Raw genomic sequence first — 17,956 nt, 5'->3', positions numbered from 1 at the left:
GGGTAGGGTAAGGAAGGGTTTTAACACTTGTCAGATTTATTTAAAAACATTTTTGGCCACAACAAGAAGTGAGAGGAAATCCTTCCAGAGTAAGAGAAATCCTTGGTTGTCAACCAGGGTCACCAGACCTAGTGTTCCCATTAGAAGCTTTCCTCTCTGTTCCTGTTCTGGTGACCACTCAGATTTGTGATTTTATTTCACCTTTGGTGATAACGATCACTGGGACAAATTGAGATGATAAGTCTCCCTCACAGGAACACAGACAGCAATAACAACTCTCTCCACAATTTATAACTAAGAAAAGGGTTTTGCCCTCAGTTATGTTTTAATCACCTCTTAAAGCGGTAGTAAACTCTTCATGGGGGAAAAAAAACAAATCTTCTCCCTGCACGGTAATGTTATATTGTGCAAGTATACATTGCATACATTATGAAAAACTTACCCAAAAACAAAGCCCTCCAGCGGAGCCCTGTCACTGCTGACATGGCTTCCAGTTGGTCTTCTTTCTGGGTTCACAGACTCATACCGCTTGAATGGCCGAGCCGCGACGACATCACTCCCGCGCACGCATGTCCACAGGAGTCCTGGTTTACGGCACAGAACTCTGAAAGGACGGCACGGGTATGCCGTCTCTTCAGAGCGCATGCGCTGGTGACGTCACCCGCTGCATGCAGTGTGAGTTTCTCCAAAACACAGTGGCCTAGATTCAGGTAGATGTGCGCCCTCTTTCGGAGGCGCAGCGTACCGTTTTTACACTACCCCTCTGTAAATCACGTGCGCTACGCTTCATTCACGAAGCAGTAGCTCCGTAATTTGCGGGGGCGCTCCGTAAAAATGGCCGGCGTAAGCGTGCGTAATTTAAATGATCCCGTAGGGGGCGTGGATCATTTAAATTTGGCGCGTTCCCGCGCCGAACGTAGTGCGCATGCTCCGTCGGGAAACTTTGCCTACGTGCATTGCGGTAAATGACGTTGCAAGGACGTCATTTGCTTCAACGTGAAAGTAAATGGCGTCCAGCGCCATTCACGATTCACTTACGCAAACGACGTAATTTTTAAAAATCGCGACGCGGGAACGACGGGTATACTTAGCATTGGCTGCCCCTGCTAATAGCAGGAGCAGCCTTACGCAGAAACCGACGAACGCAAACAACGTAAAATGCGTACGCAGGGCGCGCGTACGGTTGTGAATCGGCGTGAGTATGCAATTTGCATACTCTACGCTGACCACTACAGGAACGCCACCTAGCGGCCATCGTAAGAATGCAGCCTACGATACGACGGCATAAGAGCCTTATGCCAGTCATATCTTAGGCTGCAGTCGGCGTATCGAGCTTCCTGAATACAGAAAAGTCGATACGCCGGCGCAACTAAGCAATTGCGCTGCGTAACTATGGATACGCAGACGCAATTGCTTACTGAATCCACCCCAGTGGGTTTAGGAGATATTTGCTATTCCCTACAGGTAAGCTTTATTATAAGCTTACCTGTAGGTACAAATGTCCAGAGTTCACTACCAGTTTAAGGATGAATAGTACTGAGTTGTAAAATAGACCATGCTGTTCATTATAATAGTCAAATCCACCTAGAGCTACAGGTACAGGGTTTCCCTGAGCCCTTCAAAAAAATCAATGCATAACGGCTAAACGCTTTTATTTTCCAGCTTTATATTCTGTATGGAATAGAACAATTCTTTCCTTTCAATATGTAGTTTATGTTTTTATCTGTTGCCTTAGATGCTCAGTGAACCAACCAGTGTGGTCTTATGTGAAATGAAGGGGCCTTGATTGCTGTGTGTCTGTGTGTGTGTGTGTTGTTGCATTGCAGAGCTGCAGAGCACATGTGTTTTGTAGACTCCTCAGGAAGCGAAGGGTGGGGTGCCGACCAGCAAAGCGGAACAAATAGGGGCCTGCACTATCAGTACCTATAGTAAGTGCCATTCAACCCAATGCTTTGGATGTTTTGACACATAGGGCCTGATCCACAAAAGGGATACGCCGGCGTATCTACTGATACGCCGGCGTATCCCTGTTTCTATCTATGGAACTGATCCACAGAATCAGTTTCACATAGATAGGCAGAAGATCCGACATGTGTAAGGGACTTACACTGTCGGATCTTAGGATGCAGTACCGCAGCCGCCGCTGGGGGCATTTCTCGTCGGAATGCCGCTTCGGGTATACAAATTAGCACTTACGGAGATCCACGAAGCTTTTACGCTTCGTTTTTTCTCCGTAAGTATTAGTTTGCCGTCGCAAAATTAGGGCTGCTTTTACAAGGCCTAAACTGTTTACACCTTGTAAAAGTAGACCCTTCTATCCCGTGTCGCTGTCATTTTTTTTTTTTTTCCGCCGCAACTCGTTTTTTTTTTTTACGCCCATCGCTTTTCTCAAAACCCGGCGCAACGTAAAACCACGCAAAGCACGTCGGGAAAATGACGTCGGGAGCATGCGCAGTACGTCCGGCGCGGGAGAGCGCCTAATTTAAATGGGACTCGCCCCATTAAATTAGGAACGCCTTGCGCCGGACGGATTTAAGTTACACCGATCAAAATTTCTAGGTAAGTGCTTTGTGGATCGGGCACTTAGGTAGAGATTTTGCGGCTGTGTAACTTAAATCCGAATAGTTAAGTTACACCCGCTGGCTGTGGATCAGGCCCATACTGTGTGTATTCTTATTTACACATAAAGTAATACGTAGTTTAATGGTGCATGAACTTACCTAGAACCATCAGCTCTGTACCACAGGGAACTCTATTTAGTCCATCTGTTGTGATATTACAAAAGTAGATCCCATTGTGGTTTTTATGGACCTTTTTGATAAACAGCTTGTTGTCTTCAATTTTTATATGTTTATCTAATTCCAGGTAGCTGATAAATGACCCATTTTGATACCCAAGGTACCAAGTGATGTTGTGGTCTATAGAAAGATTACTCCGACATCCGCATTGTATGCTGATATTCCGGCCTTTTTTCACACCCACAAAGCGAGGATCTTGCAGCAATAAATCTGTAAACAGAAATTAAATATTAGTACACTATCAAACCATCAGATCTCATGTTTTACTCAGGGATGTGCACATATAACTAAATAACTCTAAATGTCTTCAGATAGCTAAAGGTGTTTTTCTTTTCTTTTTTTTTTCCCCTGTTAAGCCAGCAGGCTGAATTGAAAAAATAAGAAAATGGATTCCTCCATCCAAACAAGCGAGGTGGATGAAGGAATCCTCCCCATTGAGACAATGTATTCTGACAGTGGGGGCTTGCTATCAGAATACACTGATCAGTGACTGCAACACATTGGCTGCAGCCACTGATGGAAGAACATTTTTCAGCATTCCAATTGGAGAAAAGTTGATCGGTAGATCGACTTCTGTTGAGCAGGAGCGACAGTAAGGCCCCGTACACACGACCGAGGAACTCGACGTGCCAAACACATCGAGTTCCTCGGCGAGTTCAGTGTGGAAGCCGCGGAGGAGCTTGGCGGGCCGACTTTCCTCATTGAACAACGAGGAAATAGAGAACATGTTCTCTTTTCGGCCTGACGGGTTCCTCGTTGAAAAGTGTACACACGACCGGGTTTCTCGGCAGAATACGGCTCCGACCGAGTTTCTGGCTGAATTCTGCCGAGAAACTCGGTCGTGTGTACGGGGCCTCAGGGGAGAATGAAAACTCCTCCTACAAGCTTTAACTAGTGCTCAGCTGAAGACACAAGACTGCTACATACTGCTGATGAGAAAAGGTATTTAGCAGTTTATATTTACTAAAAACTATTGCATTTGCATATTCTGTGTATTGTAGGAGACCAGATATAGTGAATGCAGGATCCTGGGTTTAGTAACACTTTAAGTTAAATTTCACATGCTTTTTGTATTTGGCCAAAATGTTCTTATACCAAAGTTTCTCATTAGTAGCAATATAATTATATGGAATACCAAGTAAGAATATGGATGTTCAGCATAAACTCAGATTTGACCCAGTTTGTATAGCTTGCATTCTCTGTTTTAGGCTTTCTGGAATGATATTTGCTATATAGTTATGTGAGCGTTGCAATTGTTTTAAATGCCTCCTTAAAGTGGAAGTTTCAGGCTAAATAGAAGTGTGCCTAAAAACACTGCTTCCCTTCCTCCTCCTGTCCGTGCTTGTATACTGTTTGCAAAAGTGATGTGTGTAAATACCTTTTCTTGAACCTGCTTTGCTCCGTCTCTTCTGTGCCAGGGAACACTCCACAAAGAGGCTGAAATGCCAGAGCCATGACATAACCCACCTGCTTCTACTGACTGCATCTGTTGTCGGCAGGAGCCACTGCTTCTGTATTACTTGACCGCACCAAAGCATATTCAAGAGAATGGGCCGGATTCAGGTAGATTGGCGCATCTTTCTGCCGGCGTAGCGCATCTCATATGCGCTACGCCGACGTTACACAGAGAGGCAAGCAGAGTATTCACAAAGCACTTGCTCCCTACGTTGCGCCAGCGTAACGTAAATTATTCGGCGTAAGCCCGCCTAATTCAAAGTAGGTGGGTGTGATCCATTTAAATGAACCGTGACCCCATGCAAATGATGGGCTGAACGAACGGCGCATGCGCCGTCCCGTAGACGCTTCCCAGTAGGCGTAATGCTCAGAATCACGTCGGAACGAATGCCTAAGATACGTCAAATCACTGAACGTAACCTACGCCCAGCCCTATTCACGTAGTCCTACGTAAACGACATAAAATACGACGGCTGTTCCGTGGTCCATACCTTTGCATGGGACGCGCCTCCTTTAGGTGGAATAACTTTACGCCGGACGTACGCCTTACGTAAACGGCGTATATTTCTGCGACGGGCGCAAGTACGTTTGTGAATCGGCGTATCTCCCTCATTTGCAATGAGGCGGCCAGCGTAAAGATACGCCGGCGTAGGAAAGTTACGTCGGTCGGAGGAAGCCTATTTTTAGGCGTATCTAGTCATATGGGCATGGCGCATAGATACAACGGCGCACATTGACACTTACGCGGCGTATCTGTAGATACGTCGGCGTAAGTGTTACGTGAATCCAGGCCAATATGTTTACAACACATCCCTTTATAACTTAGTGACCATGCAAATGTGCCATGAGCTAGAGCGGTAATAATTTAGCACCCCAGACATGACATTTTTTTCAAGAGTTCCTCTGTATTAAAAAGGTTGAGAGGCTGGTATACAGCATAGATAAAAAGAGGAGTAGAAGCAGTATTTTTAAACATTTGGTTTAAATATATGTAGCCTAAACTTATACTTTAACCACTTCAGCCTCGGACCATTATGCAGCTAAAGCATTATGCAGCGATTTGGCACTGCGTCGCTTTAACTGACAATTGCGACGTGGCTCCCAAACAAAATTTAAGTCCTTTTTTTTCCCCACAAATAGAGCTTTCTTTTGATGGTATTTTATTTTTTGCGCTATAAACAAAAATAGAGCGGCAATTTTGAAAAAAAAAAACAATATTTTTTACTTTTTCCTATAATAAATATCCCCCAAAAATATATAAAAAAAATGTTTTTCCTCAGTTTAGGCCGATACGTATTCTTCTACATATTTTTGGTAAAAAAACATGCAATACATTTGAGGGCATTTATTTTTTATTTTTATAGTCGATCTTTCAAAACAATGTATCCTATAGTCTGCTTCCTAAATTTAAACCGTTGGTTTCACCTTTCATGTACAAATTGCTGATTGTGCGGCCTGTCTGATGAGGTACACTTTACATCGTGTATCTAATATTTAACTACTCTTTGACAGTACACACTTCCTTACTGTTGTTTTCCGAGTGATGTTTGTATCACATGCAGTTACAGAAATATGCAAGTGGAATTTTCCATAAATGGTTTTCACTCTTTGTATAACTATGAAACCTTAAAGTGGTATTGAACCCAAAAACAAGAAATATTTATATTTGATCTGGCCAGTAAGTCTATTATTTTTAAGCTTCCTTTAGCAGATCAAGCTGTCCAGCAAAAGTGAAAGTTGCATGGTTGAGACAAACCAGCTCTGCTTAAAATTGTCAGCTTTATCAATTTATTGAAAAGGGGAAAAACTTGCTGATGTAACTACTTAAAGTGATCCTTCAGTCATTTTTTCATCTTTCCATCTATTAAAAATTCTGCCTTTGTTATTATAACTTTGGATAGTAAAACATTTTTTTTCTGCCAGTTAATACCTTATACAGCCCACTTCCTGTTTCTTGTCTGGTCAACAGCCTAGGCTTCTGACATCATGCACAGCGCTCTCTCTCTCACTCTTGTTAGAGTTTGCCAGGAAGGGAGGGGGGACTAGTCATATGAAAGCTGCAGGGCCAATGAAAGCTGCAGGGCTGGAGGTGTGCCTCTGTGTGTCTGTGTAAATCCAGGAAGTGAATAGGCAGCAGCTTCAGCTGCCCACAGTTAAAATGGATGCAGCCAGACTCAGTGGAGGGAGATTTCTGCATGTCCGCCGTTGTCCCGTGATCGGGTCACAGAGCTGAAGAATGGGGAGATGTTGGTGTAAACACATCTCCCCCTTCTTCCTAGTGACATGTCACTGATCGCCTGTTCCCTGTCATCGAGAACAGCGATAAGTGACGTGAGTGAGTGAAAAATGTATATAGCGCTACACATGCGAACTGAATCGCCTCTGGGCGCTTGTTTGACCACTTCTCCCTTTAGCTCAGAAGAGGTGGGTTTTGATCTTTCTCCTAAAAGCCAAGTGGTTCTCCTCCAACCGAATGGAGGTTTGCAAAGTGTTCCAAAGTTGAGGGCCTTGGACAGCAAATCTTCTTTCCCCTTTGGACTTGTATCTGGTTTTGGGGATTTGGCGTGTCAGGGCAAGCCACACCCCCTTAACAGAAGCACTCCCTAGGTCACACTTAACCCCTTTAGTGCCCCCTACAAGTTAACCCCTTCACTGCCATTTTTACAGTAATTATTGCATTTTTATAGCACTGATCGCTGTAAAATTGCCAATGGTCCCAAAATGGTGTCAAAAGTGTCCGATATGTCTGCCATAATGTCGCAGTCACGATAAAAATCGTTGATCGCCGCCATTACTAGTAAAAAAAAATATTAATAAAAATGCCATAAAACTATCCCCTATTTTGTAGACGCTATAACTTTTGTGCAAACCAATCAATAAACACTTAATGCGTTTTTTTTTTACTAAAAATATGTAAAAGAATACGTATCGGCCTAAACTGAGGGAAAAAAATGTTTTTATATATATTTTTGGGGGATATTTATTATAGCAAAAAGTAAAAAATATAGAATTTTTTTAAAAATTGTCGCTCTATTTTTGTTTGAAGCGCAAAAAATAAAAACCGCAGAGGTGATCAAATACCACCAAAAGAAAGCTCTATTTGTGGGGGGAAAAAAACATCAATTTTGTTTGGGAGCCACGTCGCAATTGTGAGTTAAAGCGACGCAGTGCCGAATCGCAAAAAGTGGCCCGGTCTTTGGCTGAAGTGGTTAATAAGTGATATCTGGAGTTTGGCTTCATTTGTAAGTCCATCGAAATCTTCTAGCATCTAACACTTCCCTCGCCACAGATTGACAATGCTGCTGTCCAAAGGTATCTCCATTGCTCCTCCACCTAGAGCAGAGACACTATGCAACAGTTGGGTTACTGGCTGGATCACCAACTAAAAATAAAGGGAAAAAAGTCTAAAAATAACTAATGCAGCTAGCACATCTAATTAGCCCGTACACACAATCCAAATATTGTACGAAAACTGTCGTCCAATGAAGAATCGTACAATAATCGGAATCGATAGTACAGAGCTTTCGAGAGCCGATCATGACAATTCATTCGATATTATTCGATCTGACAAGCACCAAACTTTTCCTCGTACAATACCAGATCGTATGATTTTCGTTTAGTCAGTACAGTTGTCGTCCGAAAATACAAAACAACTACGGTACATTACAACACATGACATCACTTCCGACTTTTCGTACAAGAATTTTCTTGGCTTTCAATTTCTACTTGTGACTATTAAGTGAAAAAAGTCGGACGGGGGAGCTGCGGTGGCTCAACGCGATTGGCACTGCGCTGGCAAGCCATTCACCTCTGCAGCTAGAGGTTCGGATCCCGGTCTCAGCTACATGTGAATTGAGTTTGGTGGTCTCAGCCCGGCTCCCGGTGGGTGTGCTATGCGAGGTAAGCTTGCGCTTAGTACGCCCACCCCCCTCCCACAAAAACCACCACACTTACACGCACTCGATATTGGGTTAACATGCACGCACTTTGACCACGCGGTCTCTAAAAAGAGAGGCGAAGGACTAACGGGGCTGGTTGAGTGGGCTAGATCCTCTCACTCCCTTATAGGGAGTCCCTCTGCCCCGTTGGGCTTCAAAGCGGAGCAGGTAGGGCGGGCTATGTGGGAGGACCCCCTCACGCACACGCCATTGCCACCCGGGGCATGGAGAAAGGTGGCAGATTGCCTCTGGGGGAGGCCTGCCTACTCCCAACTCCTGCAGTCCGGCTCCTCTCTCGAGTACACGCACAAAAAAATACACTTTAAAAAAAAAAAAAAGTCGGACGATCTGTCGTCTGATTTTCGGATCGTGTGTATGGGCCATAAGTGTTGGTAAGCAATATATTACATTTTTGTTTAATACCGCTTTAAAGTGTATTTAAACCCTAACAGTTAAACTCTTTTATTAGCTCCCTTTGATTTGGTAAATATATACGATAGAATACATATTTTGTATTCTTGTTTGATAAGTGGAAAGCAAATACCTGTTGGTCCTACCAGAATTCTTGGGAGCTCAGAACTTCCTGTGCTCTCTGCCTGTTCTGCATTGCCATTAGTTAGCATTGTTACTCGTTTTCTCTGTTGTCCTAGGTTGACAAAGTTGCTCCTCCACAATTACAGTACAAAGAGTGAGTTGTCAGCCCAGGACAAAAGGGGATGTCACTGGAAGGATCATTCTAAGGATGGAGAATTTCCCATAGATAATTATGGTTATATCATTTTGTATTAGAAAATTATCAATAATTTTTGCATCAAATATTTGGGAACATTTTTAGTGATTTAAAACAATGTTAAAGGAGTTGTAAAAGCAGAAGTTTTTTTTTATCTTAATGCATTCTATGCATTAAAATAAAAAAATACCTGTGTGTAGCAGCCTCCCCAGCACCCCATATTTACTTACTTGAGCCCCATCTCTCTCCAACAATGTCCACGAGTGTCTTAGCCATCCAGGACTCTCCTCCTGATTGGCTGAGACACAGCAGTGGCACTATTGGCGCCTGCAGCTGTCAATCAATGTCAGTTAGCCAATCGGGAGAGAGGGGATGGGCCAGGTTCGGGGCTCCATGTCTGAATGGACACAGGGAGCAGTGACTCGGCTCTTGGTGTTCCCATAGCAAGCTCCTTGCTGTGGGGGCACTTGACAGGAGAGAGGAGCCAGGAGCAGCGAAGGGGGACCCGAGAAGAGGAGGATCTGGGCTGCTCTGCAAACCAACTGCACAGAGGAGGTAAGTATAACATGATTTTTTTTTTTTTTTTTAAACAAGACTTTACAATGACTTTAAGTTTAGCAACACTGTGGAGGGGATTAAGTAGACGTTCACCCTAACACTAAAACCTGTAAATCTACAAGCATACACAATCGAAAACTATCTAGCCCTGAAAAGAAGAAATTGTTATATATTCCTTTTTTTGAAGCAGGTCCGGTCTCCTGCGGCAGGAGCTTTGTGCAGGAGACAACCGACAACGGTTGTGAAATGCCAGGGAAGGGATATCACCCATAGAATTACTATGGGGCTTGCGTTGTCGGCTGCCTCCTCTGCACCCGCCTCCACAGAGAAGCCACTGCTGACAGCTCAGCATGAGACCGGACCGGAGCGAGTGCAGAAATGGTATGTATAGCAATTTTTTCTGTACAGAGCTAGATAGGTTAGTCTTAGATTGTGGATGCCTGGAGATTTACAGACTTTAGTGTTAGGGTGAACTTCTACTTTAACTCCTTAAACACCAGAGGTGTGTTGCAATTGAGTACTCTACAAGGTATTTCTGAGAGCCTCACATTTCATTATTTTGCATGCCAAACAAGTGTTTCTTACTCTTTGTGGCCATAGGAACAGGTTTATTGGTTGTAACACGTAATAGTCCTTTTGTTGGTTCTGTACATGTTGCATTTGCAGGACCTGTGTGAATAAAATTGAAAAAGTCAAAGAAATTATAGGTGTCTTTTTTTTAAAGCGAACTTCTGCTTTTCGGAATCCCCCCCTCTCCGGTGTCACATTTGGCACCTTTCGGGGGGGGGGGGAGCAGATACCTGTATAATCCAGGTATTGGCTCCCACTTCGGGGCATAGGTCGCCACAGCGACCTACGCAATGTCCGGTGCCTTCTCTGTCTCCCCCCCCGCTGTCTTCTGGGAGACACACAGGTCCCAGAAGACAGCAGGGACAAGTTGGATCACGCAGCGTGACTGATGCATGCACAGTAGGGAACCAGGAGGTGAAGCCTTGCGGCTTCACTTCTTGCTTCCCTTACCGAAGATGGCAGTGGCAGCACCCGAGGGACAGAGTGGCTTTGGGGTGCCGACATCGCGCCCAGGACAGGTAAGTGTCCATGTATTAAAAGTCAGCAACTGCAGTATTTGTAGCTGCTGACTTTTATTTTATTTTTTTCGGCGCAACTCCGCTTTAAAGTGTGTATAAAGCGAAACAACTTGTTTTTCTTTTTAGCTTTGAATAGAGCGAGGAAGAGTTACAAACCCCTCTTGGAGTTTTCACTCATTCTTAGTAACTAATTTTCCCCAAGGCAGAAAATTTAAATAAAAAAAAAATAGCAAGAGGTGAGATGAAATGGGGCAAATGTTCTGGTGACAAGTGTCCAAGATGGGTGTTCCATTGACCTGTTGAATGTCCATGACAAGAAGTAAGAGGAAATCTATCCAAAAAGAATAAAAAAGTTGTGGCTATACAAACACATTAATTCCCTCAAATATATTTTTTTCAGGTTTAGAAAAATTGTGATTTTAGAGCATACTGCGGCTGAACATATCACTTCCAACTGAGATGCTATTCACTAAACTCAGCAAAACTGTTCATTGGGTCCCAAGTACAATTTTTTTTAAAATTTTGCACTTTTTTAAATGTGACAAAAAATGAACAAAAAAAATAATGGTTAAAAAAAAAAAGTAATACGTAAAGGGAGAAGGAGGCGGTAATTCGGGCTGATAAGGGTAAGCTCATCCTTTTGATCTGCAGATGAAAGAAACAGACTAGATACAAAAGTAGTAAAAAAAAGATTAGTATTACCTGGGCTTGTAGTTCCCACTGCTTTGTCGCCATGCTCTGAAAAAAGAATAGGTACTAAGAATTGCACTGTTAAAAAAAACAACCTCATGCCATCTTTAACCACTTCCCCACCGTGCCATAGACAAAAGACGTCTACAGCGCGGTGGAGTTATTCTGGGAGGACGTCCTCCCAGAATCCTTCACTCGGGGGCGCGCTCCCGGAATCATCTGTGAGCGCCGGGTCTAAAAGACCCGGCGCATCACAGATCGCGGTAAATTGCCGCTGATAGCGGCCGTTTACCACGTGATCGCTCCGTCAAATGACGGAGCGATCACTTGTAAACAAACCGGCGTCATGTCATGACGCCGGTTCCTCCCTCTCCTCTCTGTACCGATCGGTACAGTGTGAGAGGAGAGGGGGGAGAGCGGAAGCAGCAGCAGCTGCTGTGGGCTGGATCTGTGACAAATGCAGTCACAGATCCAGCCATCTATCCCTCCGTGCTCAACCATCCCTGTGCAATACTCTGCAATACCCCCCATACTCTGCAATACCCCCCATACTCTGCAATATCCCCAATACTCTGCAATACCCCCAATACTCTGCAATACCCCCAATACTCCGCAATACCTGCTAATATGACAGAAACAAGATTTTTTTTTTATTTTTACAGAATTTTCAGTGTTTTTTCTTTTATAGCGCAAAAAATAAAAACCGCTGATGTGATCAAATACCACCAAAAGAAAGCTCTATTTGTGGGAAAAAAAGGACACAATTTTCAGATGGGCACAGTGTTGTATGACTGAGTTATTGTCATTCAAATTGTGAGAGCACCGAAAGCTGAAAATTGGTCTGGTTAGGAAGGGGGTTTAAGTGCCCAGTGGTCAAGAGGTTAAAGCTTATGTCATGTTACAATCCAACCATACAATCTATCAACATGTAGTGCAAAGACCTACCTGATTGGGCACAGATTTGTTGGATAGTTTAGGTCTGTCCTAATATAATTATTGTTTTGGTAACTTTAAACATATTTGTACAAAAAATGTACAGTTAGATTGTAATGTGAAAGGTGAGATTATTATTATTATAATAACTCAGGTTTTGTAGAGGATGTCATAAAACAGTAGAAATTTCCAATGAAAAGCTCTCATCAGAATTTTGCTGACGGAAATTCCGCTTGTGTGTACAAGGCATAAGACTTGTTAACTTGCTACACATTTTCAGTGGCAAGTTCTACACTTGCAGAACAGATGAACAAGTTCTAGTTGACACTTTTCCAATTTGTAGCAAATTTGCGTGGCAAGTGTCTAGCAAAAGCAAAGTTGCAGACCACTCTCTCTCTGCACACTCCACTGTCTGCACACCACTTCCAAAGTGATTGTAAAGTGGCTGCCAGCAACAAGAAAAAACTTACACAGGGAGCAAAGATGAAAATTCAGCCACAGTGATCCCCTGTGGTGGGATGACTATCGCACAGCATAACTGAACCAGAACTTGCAGAATGTTTGCAAAGAAAGTTGATCTGGAGTCATGCAATGCAAACTTGATGCAATTGTGCAACAAATTTGTGAAGCCTGGCAAGTCTAGCAAAGTAAGTGAATGTGTGATACATTTTCACCACGGATATGGGATCAGCAGTAGGTGCTATATCACATTATATGCGAAAATCAATGTCAATATAATAATCATTGCAATGGAAAAAGTGTGAACAAATATTATGAAGGTTTCAAATTTTCAGTAAAGGGACAATGCAACTCAGAATCAATAAAAATTATAAAAAATGAATAGTAATTACTATTATTCATCCCAAAGGTGTTCTATCGAGTTGAGGTCAGGACTCTGTGCAGGCCAGTCAAGTTCCTCCACCCCAAACTCGCTCATCCATGTCTTTATGGACCTTGCTTTGGGCACTGGTTCAAATCCTTTGGTGGAAAGGGGGGGGGGGGGATTATGGTGTGGGATTGTTTTTTAAGGGTTGGGCTTTGCCCCTTAGTTCCAGTAAAGTGAATTCTTAAAGTGATACTAAAGTCTTGTTTTCTTTAAAAATAACAAAAAATGTTGTACTTACCTGCTCTGTTACAGTGGTTTTGCACAGAGCCACCCAGATCTTCCTCTCCTTGGCTCCCTTTTCCGTGCTCCTGGCCCCTCCCTTCTGTCAAGTGCCCCCAAAGCAAACAGCTTGCTATGGGGGCACCCGAGCCCTAGCTCACTGTGTCTCTCTCTCCTCATTGGCTCCCGCTGCTGTCAAGGTCCGTTAGCCAATGGCGCCACTGCTGTGTCTCAGCCAATCAAGAGGGAAAGTCCCGAACGGCCGAGGCACTGGTGGACATCATTTGATCGAGATGGGGCTCAGGTAAGCATTAGGGGGGGGGGTGCTGTACACAGAAGGTTTTTTTATCTTCTGCCTTTACAACCACTTTAAGACGTCAGCAAACCAAGACAATTTGGACAATTTCATGCTCCTGGTATAGATGCAAAGGGCGGGGCCAACTCAATATTGAGCCCTACAGACTAAGACTGGATGCCATTAAAGATCTGGTGCGTGTAAAGGCAGGTGTCCCAATACTTTTGACAATATAGGGCTAGATTCAGGTAGCCCTGCGTAATGTTGTGCGGGCGTAGCGTATGGTATTTACGCTACGCCGCCGCAATTTAGAGAGGCAAGTGCAGTATTCACAATGCACTTGCTCCGTAAGTTGCGGCGGCGTAGCGTAAATCTGCCGGCGTAAGCGCGCCAAATTCAAATTCTGAAGAGGTGGGCGTGTTTTACGTAAATAAAACATGACCCCACGTATTTGACGTTTTTTACGAACGGCGCATGCGCCGTTCGTGAAAGAATCCCAGTGCGCATGCTCCAAATTTCGCGGCAAATCGTCAATGCTTTAGACGTGAACGTAACTTACGTCCAGCCCTATTCGCGAACGACTTGCGCAAACGACGTCAAAATTCGACGCGGGAACGATGTCCATACTTAACATTGCGTACACCTCATATAGCAGGGGTAACCTTACGCCGGAAAAAGCCTAACGTAAACGAAGTAAAAAAATGCGCCGGGCGTACGTACGTTTGTGAATCGGCGTATCTATCTAGCGGCCAGCGTAAAATTGCAACCAAGATACGACGGCGTAAGAGACTTACGCTGGTCGGATCTTAGTCAAATCTATGCGTAACTGATTCAATCAGGCACATAGATACGACGCCGCAATTCAGAGATACGACGGCGTATCTGGAGATACGCCGTCGTATCTCATACGTGAATCTAGCCCCTAGTGTATATATCTTGGAGAATCCTTTTGCACATATTTTAAAGCAATCACTTTTTTTGATTGTGGGTTGCATTGTCACTTTATTGAAATTTGAAAGCTTCGTAATATTTTTTCACACTTTTTGCACATATTTTTTCAGCACAGTCATTATTATATTGACAAGTCTAGCAAAGTCATTTTCAAACTTGCAGCTCAATTGCTTGCTATGTGGGCTATTGAACGCAGATATAAGTATGCGTGTCAATACATGGAGAGAAGATAACAATTATTCCACTCTTCCCTATGTAGGTCCAAAGTTCACCAATCCGCATCGTATTTGAATTTATTGTAGATAACACAGTACAGTTCTGCCTTGCTGCTCTAATAGACTTCTAGACATGGCTCATCTGCTTCCTCTTTCACACAGATGTGCAGGAAACTGTATTTTCACAGAACAGTCACCGCTTGGCTCTACTCTTGTAAACAACTTTTCCTTTGTGCACAAGTCTCAATAGGCAATGTCAAAATACTTACCGTATTTATCTGCCTATAGCGCGCACCGGCGTATAGCGCGCACCCCTAATCTAGAAGGGAAATTCCTGGGAAAAAAAAATGAATTACTTACAGTTTTGGTGTCTTGCCCGGCGTCCATCAGCGGCCTTGTTCGGTCCGGCATCCGTTTGCGGCCGTGCGCAGGGTCCGTCCAGCCCTCCTTGCGGCGTCCGTCCAGGTGTCCGTCTGCGGCTTCCTCGCGGCGTCCGTCCAGGTGTCCGTCTGCGGCTTCCTCGCGGCGTCCGTCCATGTGTCCGTCTGCGGCTTCCTCGCGGGGTTCGTCCAGGTGTCCGTCTGCAGGGTCCGTCCAGTCCTCCATCCGCAAGTTGCCCGGGGTTGCGGCGGTGTTCGTTCTTGAATAGGGCGCCGAGAGGAGCCGGATTTCCTGTTTGTTCGGCTCCTCTTGGGTGGCTGCGGGCGTAGCCGAGTGTGCAGTACACTCAGGCTCGGCTCGGCTCGGCTCTAGGCTGCGGCGCCTAATTCAAAAAAACAAACACCGCTGCAACAGTATCGGCGTATATCGCGCACCCACGATTTTCCCCTGATTTTAAGGGGAAAAAAGTGCGCGGTATACGCAGATAAATACGGTACATTCAGATTAGATGGCTTAACCTACATATTGATGGAAATGTAAAAAAGGCCGCACGTCCTGTGGGTGCTCTTTGACAGAACACTAGTGACGTTACAAATTGTGAACTGTCCACTTCTCCAGATAATATATTAAAGATTTTTTTAAGAAACGTAGTCCTATTTTTTAATTAGGATATGATGTTGCTGCTGGTTGAACTAAAATTTGACCAATTCAAAAGAGATTCCTTTTGGTAGTCATTGCATTTTAAGGCTTTAATATCAGATTTCTCTAGCAGGTAAAATCTGTAACTAGATTTGTCTGTCAATCTCGGGACCTTATAGGGACCTCTGTGTGTTTCTACAGCGACCTGTCCCAGGCACATGGAAGTTGGGTTTTTATTTTCTCAAAAGCGCAATATGACCTACTATATCTTTAACTATGTGGAATATCAATTTTTTTATGACATATTTTCAGCTGAAAGTGTAAATGAAAAGGAAGCCCAGTTACCAAACCATTACATTCTACACTTTTAACCACTTGCCGACCACCACCTGTACTTATACGTCGGCAGAATGGCACGGCTGCGCAAAGCAACGTACCTGTACGTTGCTTTAAAAGTGCCGCCGTGCGCCCCCTGCCGCGAGCTCCATGACCGTGCCTGCAGGACCCGTGGACTTTATGTCTACCGGTGCCCCGCAATCCTGTCACAAGGAATTTCCCTGTTCTGCCTAGTGACATGGACAGTAATATACTGCTCCCTGTCATCAGGAGCAGTGATCACTGTCGTGTCACTCGTAGCCCAGTCTCCCCACAGTTAGAATCACTCCCTAGGACACACTTAACCCCTTTCTCGCCCCCTAGTGGTTAACCTCTTCCCTGCCAGTGTCATTTACACAGTAATCAGTGCATTTTTATAGCACTGATCACTGTATATATGACAATGGTCCCCAAAAAAGTGTCCGATGTGTCTGTCATAATGCCGCAGTCACGATAAAAATCGCAGATCGCCGCCATTACTAGTTAAAAAATAAATATTAATAAAAATGCCATAAAACTATCCCCTATTTTGTAGACGCTATAACTTTTGCGCAAACCAATCAATAAACGCTTATTGTGATTTTATACCAAAAATATGTAGAAGAATACGTATCAGCCTAAACTAAGGAAAAAACTTTTTTTATATATTTTTGGGGGATATTTATTATAGCAAAAAAGTAAAAAAAATATTGCTCTTTTTTTCAAAATTTACGCTCTTTTTTTTGTTTATAGCGCAAAAAAAAACGCAGAGGTGATCAAATAGCACCAAAAGAAAGCTCCATGTGTCGGGAAAAAAAAGATGTAAATTTTGTTTGGGAACCACGTCACATGACCGCGCAATTGTCAGTTGAAGCGACGCAGTGGCGAATTGCAAAAAAGTGCTCTGGTCAAGAAAGGGGGTAAATATTCCGGGGCTGAAGTGGCTAACAAGGTTGTACAAAGAGCAGCGGTGTGCAGTAACCCACATCACCTAGATTTCTCCTTCTATCTTAGAACATTGAGAGGTGACAGATTGGTTGCAGTGGGTTTTTGCGTGTGGCACAATGCCCTTTTCCTTCCTAAACACAGGACTCTAACCATTCAGAGACAGGTATTTGCAACAAATAAATAGTCACCTACCTATAATGAAAATGGCAATAAAGATGACGGACAACGTGGCCTCTGGTGTGTTCATCATGAATTCTCCCCACATTCAGTTTGTAATGCATGAATTTAGATCATTCTCAAGAGACCAGCAGGGATGAGACTGGGCAGGGGGCACTATGCAAATACTTCAGGGCAGGAACTTCCTCCGGCAACTGACAGTGTGTGTGGAAGCAGGCAAATTTACCTAGAGGCACTTAAGCAGAACAAAGCTTTCAAGCACAAAAATGTTTATTTTCTGTACAGTTGTCAGACTTAATGGTATATTTATCCTGGGTTCTTATTTTAGAGTTACATAATTACTATCCAGTTTTAGGCAAGATTTCTAGTGAAGCTGTTTATTAAAATAGCAAAAAGAAATCCAAGGTGCTTTTCTTAGCCATGTAGGTTGGCAGCCTTCTCTAGAACCATTTGTGCCAAATGTGCAGCTGTTTCTTGGCTCTGCCCACTATCCTAAATGAAGAAAAAACCCTTATGATTTTAATTAGTTATGAAAGCGAGACATGCATATATATATACCCTCCGTGTTTTTAGTTGAGTGCTTTTTGGTTACTTATTGTCCACTTAGTCATAACCTAGTCTGGTAATACTCGTTCTTGGTTGCCAAATGTTACTCTATAGAAACCCTGGTTTACCTGCACTCCAGTCTTGATGGCCTGAAA

The 17,956-nt window shown here is 43.7% G+C and overlaps 1 protein-coding gene across 1 annotated transcript in view; it reads right to left on the bottom strand.

The window, feature by feature from the left end:
• The window catches only part of CD79B (CD79b molecule), a 56,257-nt gene extending 38,561 nt beyond the window's left edge, over window positions 1-17,696 (bottom strand). The window contains exons 1-4 of the mRNA XM_040330379.1: window positions 17,271-17,696; window positions 11,270-11,305; window positions 10,065-10,148; window positions 2,721-3,008 (exon numbers count right to left, since the gene is read on the bottom strand). Coding sequence (XP_040186313.1) covers window positions 2,721-3,008; window positions 10,065-10,148; window positions 11,270-11,305; window positions 17,271-17,343 — 481 coding nt within the window. The 5' untranslated portion in view covers window positions 17,344-17,696. The remainder of the gene's footprint in view (window positions 1-2,720; window positions 3,009-10,064; window positions 10,149-11,269; window positions 11,306-17,270) is intronic.
• Between the last annotated feature and the right edge of the window lie 260 nt (window positions 17,697-17,956).

The sequence above is a fragment of the Rana temporaria genome, chromosome 12, assembly GCF_905171775.1.
Source record: "Rana temporaria chromosome 12, aRanTem1.1, whole genome shotgun sequence".
Taxonomy (NCBI): domain Eukaryota; kingdom Metazoa; phylum Chordata; class Amphibia; order Anura; family Ranidae; genus Rana; species Rana temporaria.
Note: the sequence above shows the minus strand (reverse complement) of the source record. Positions and strands in the feature narration are given on the sequence as shown.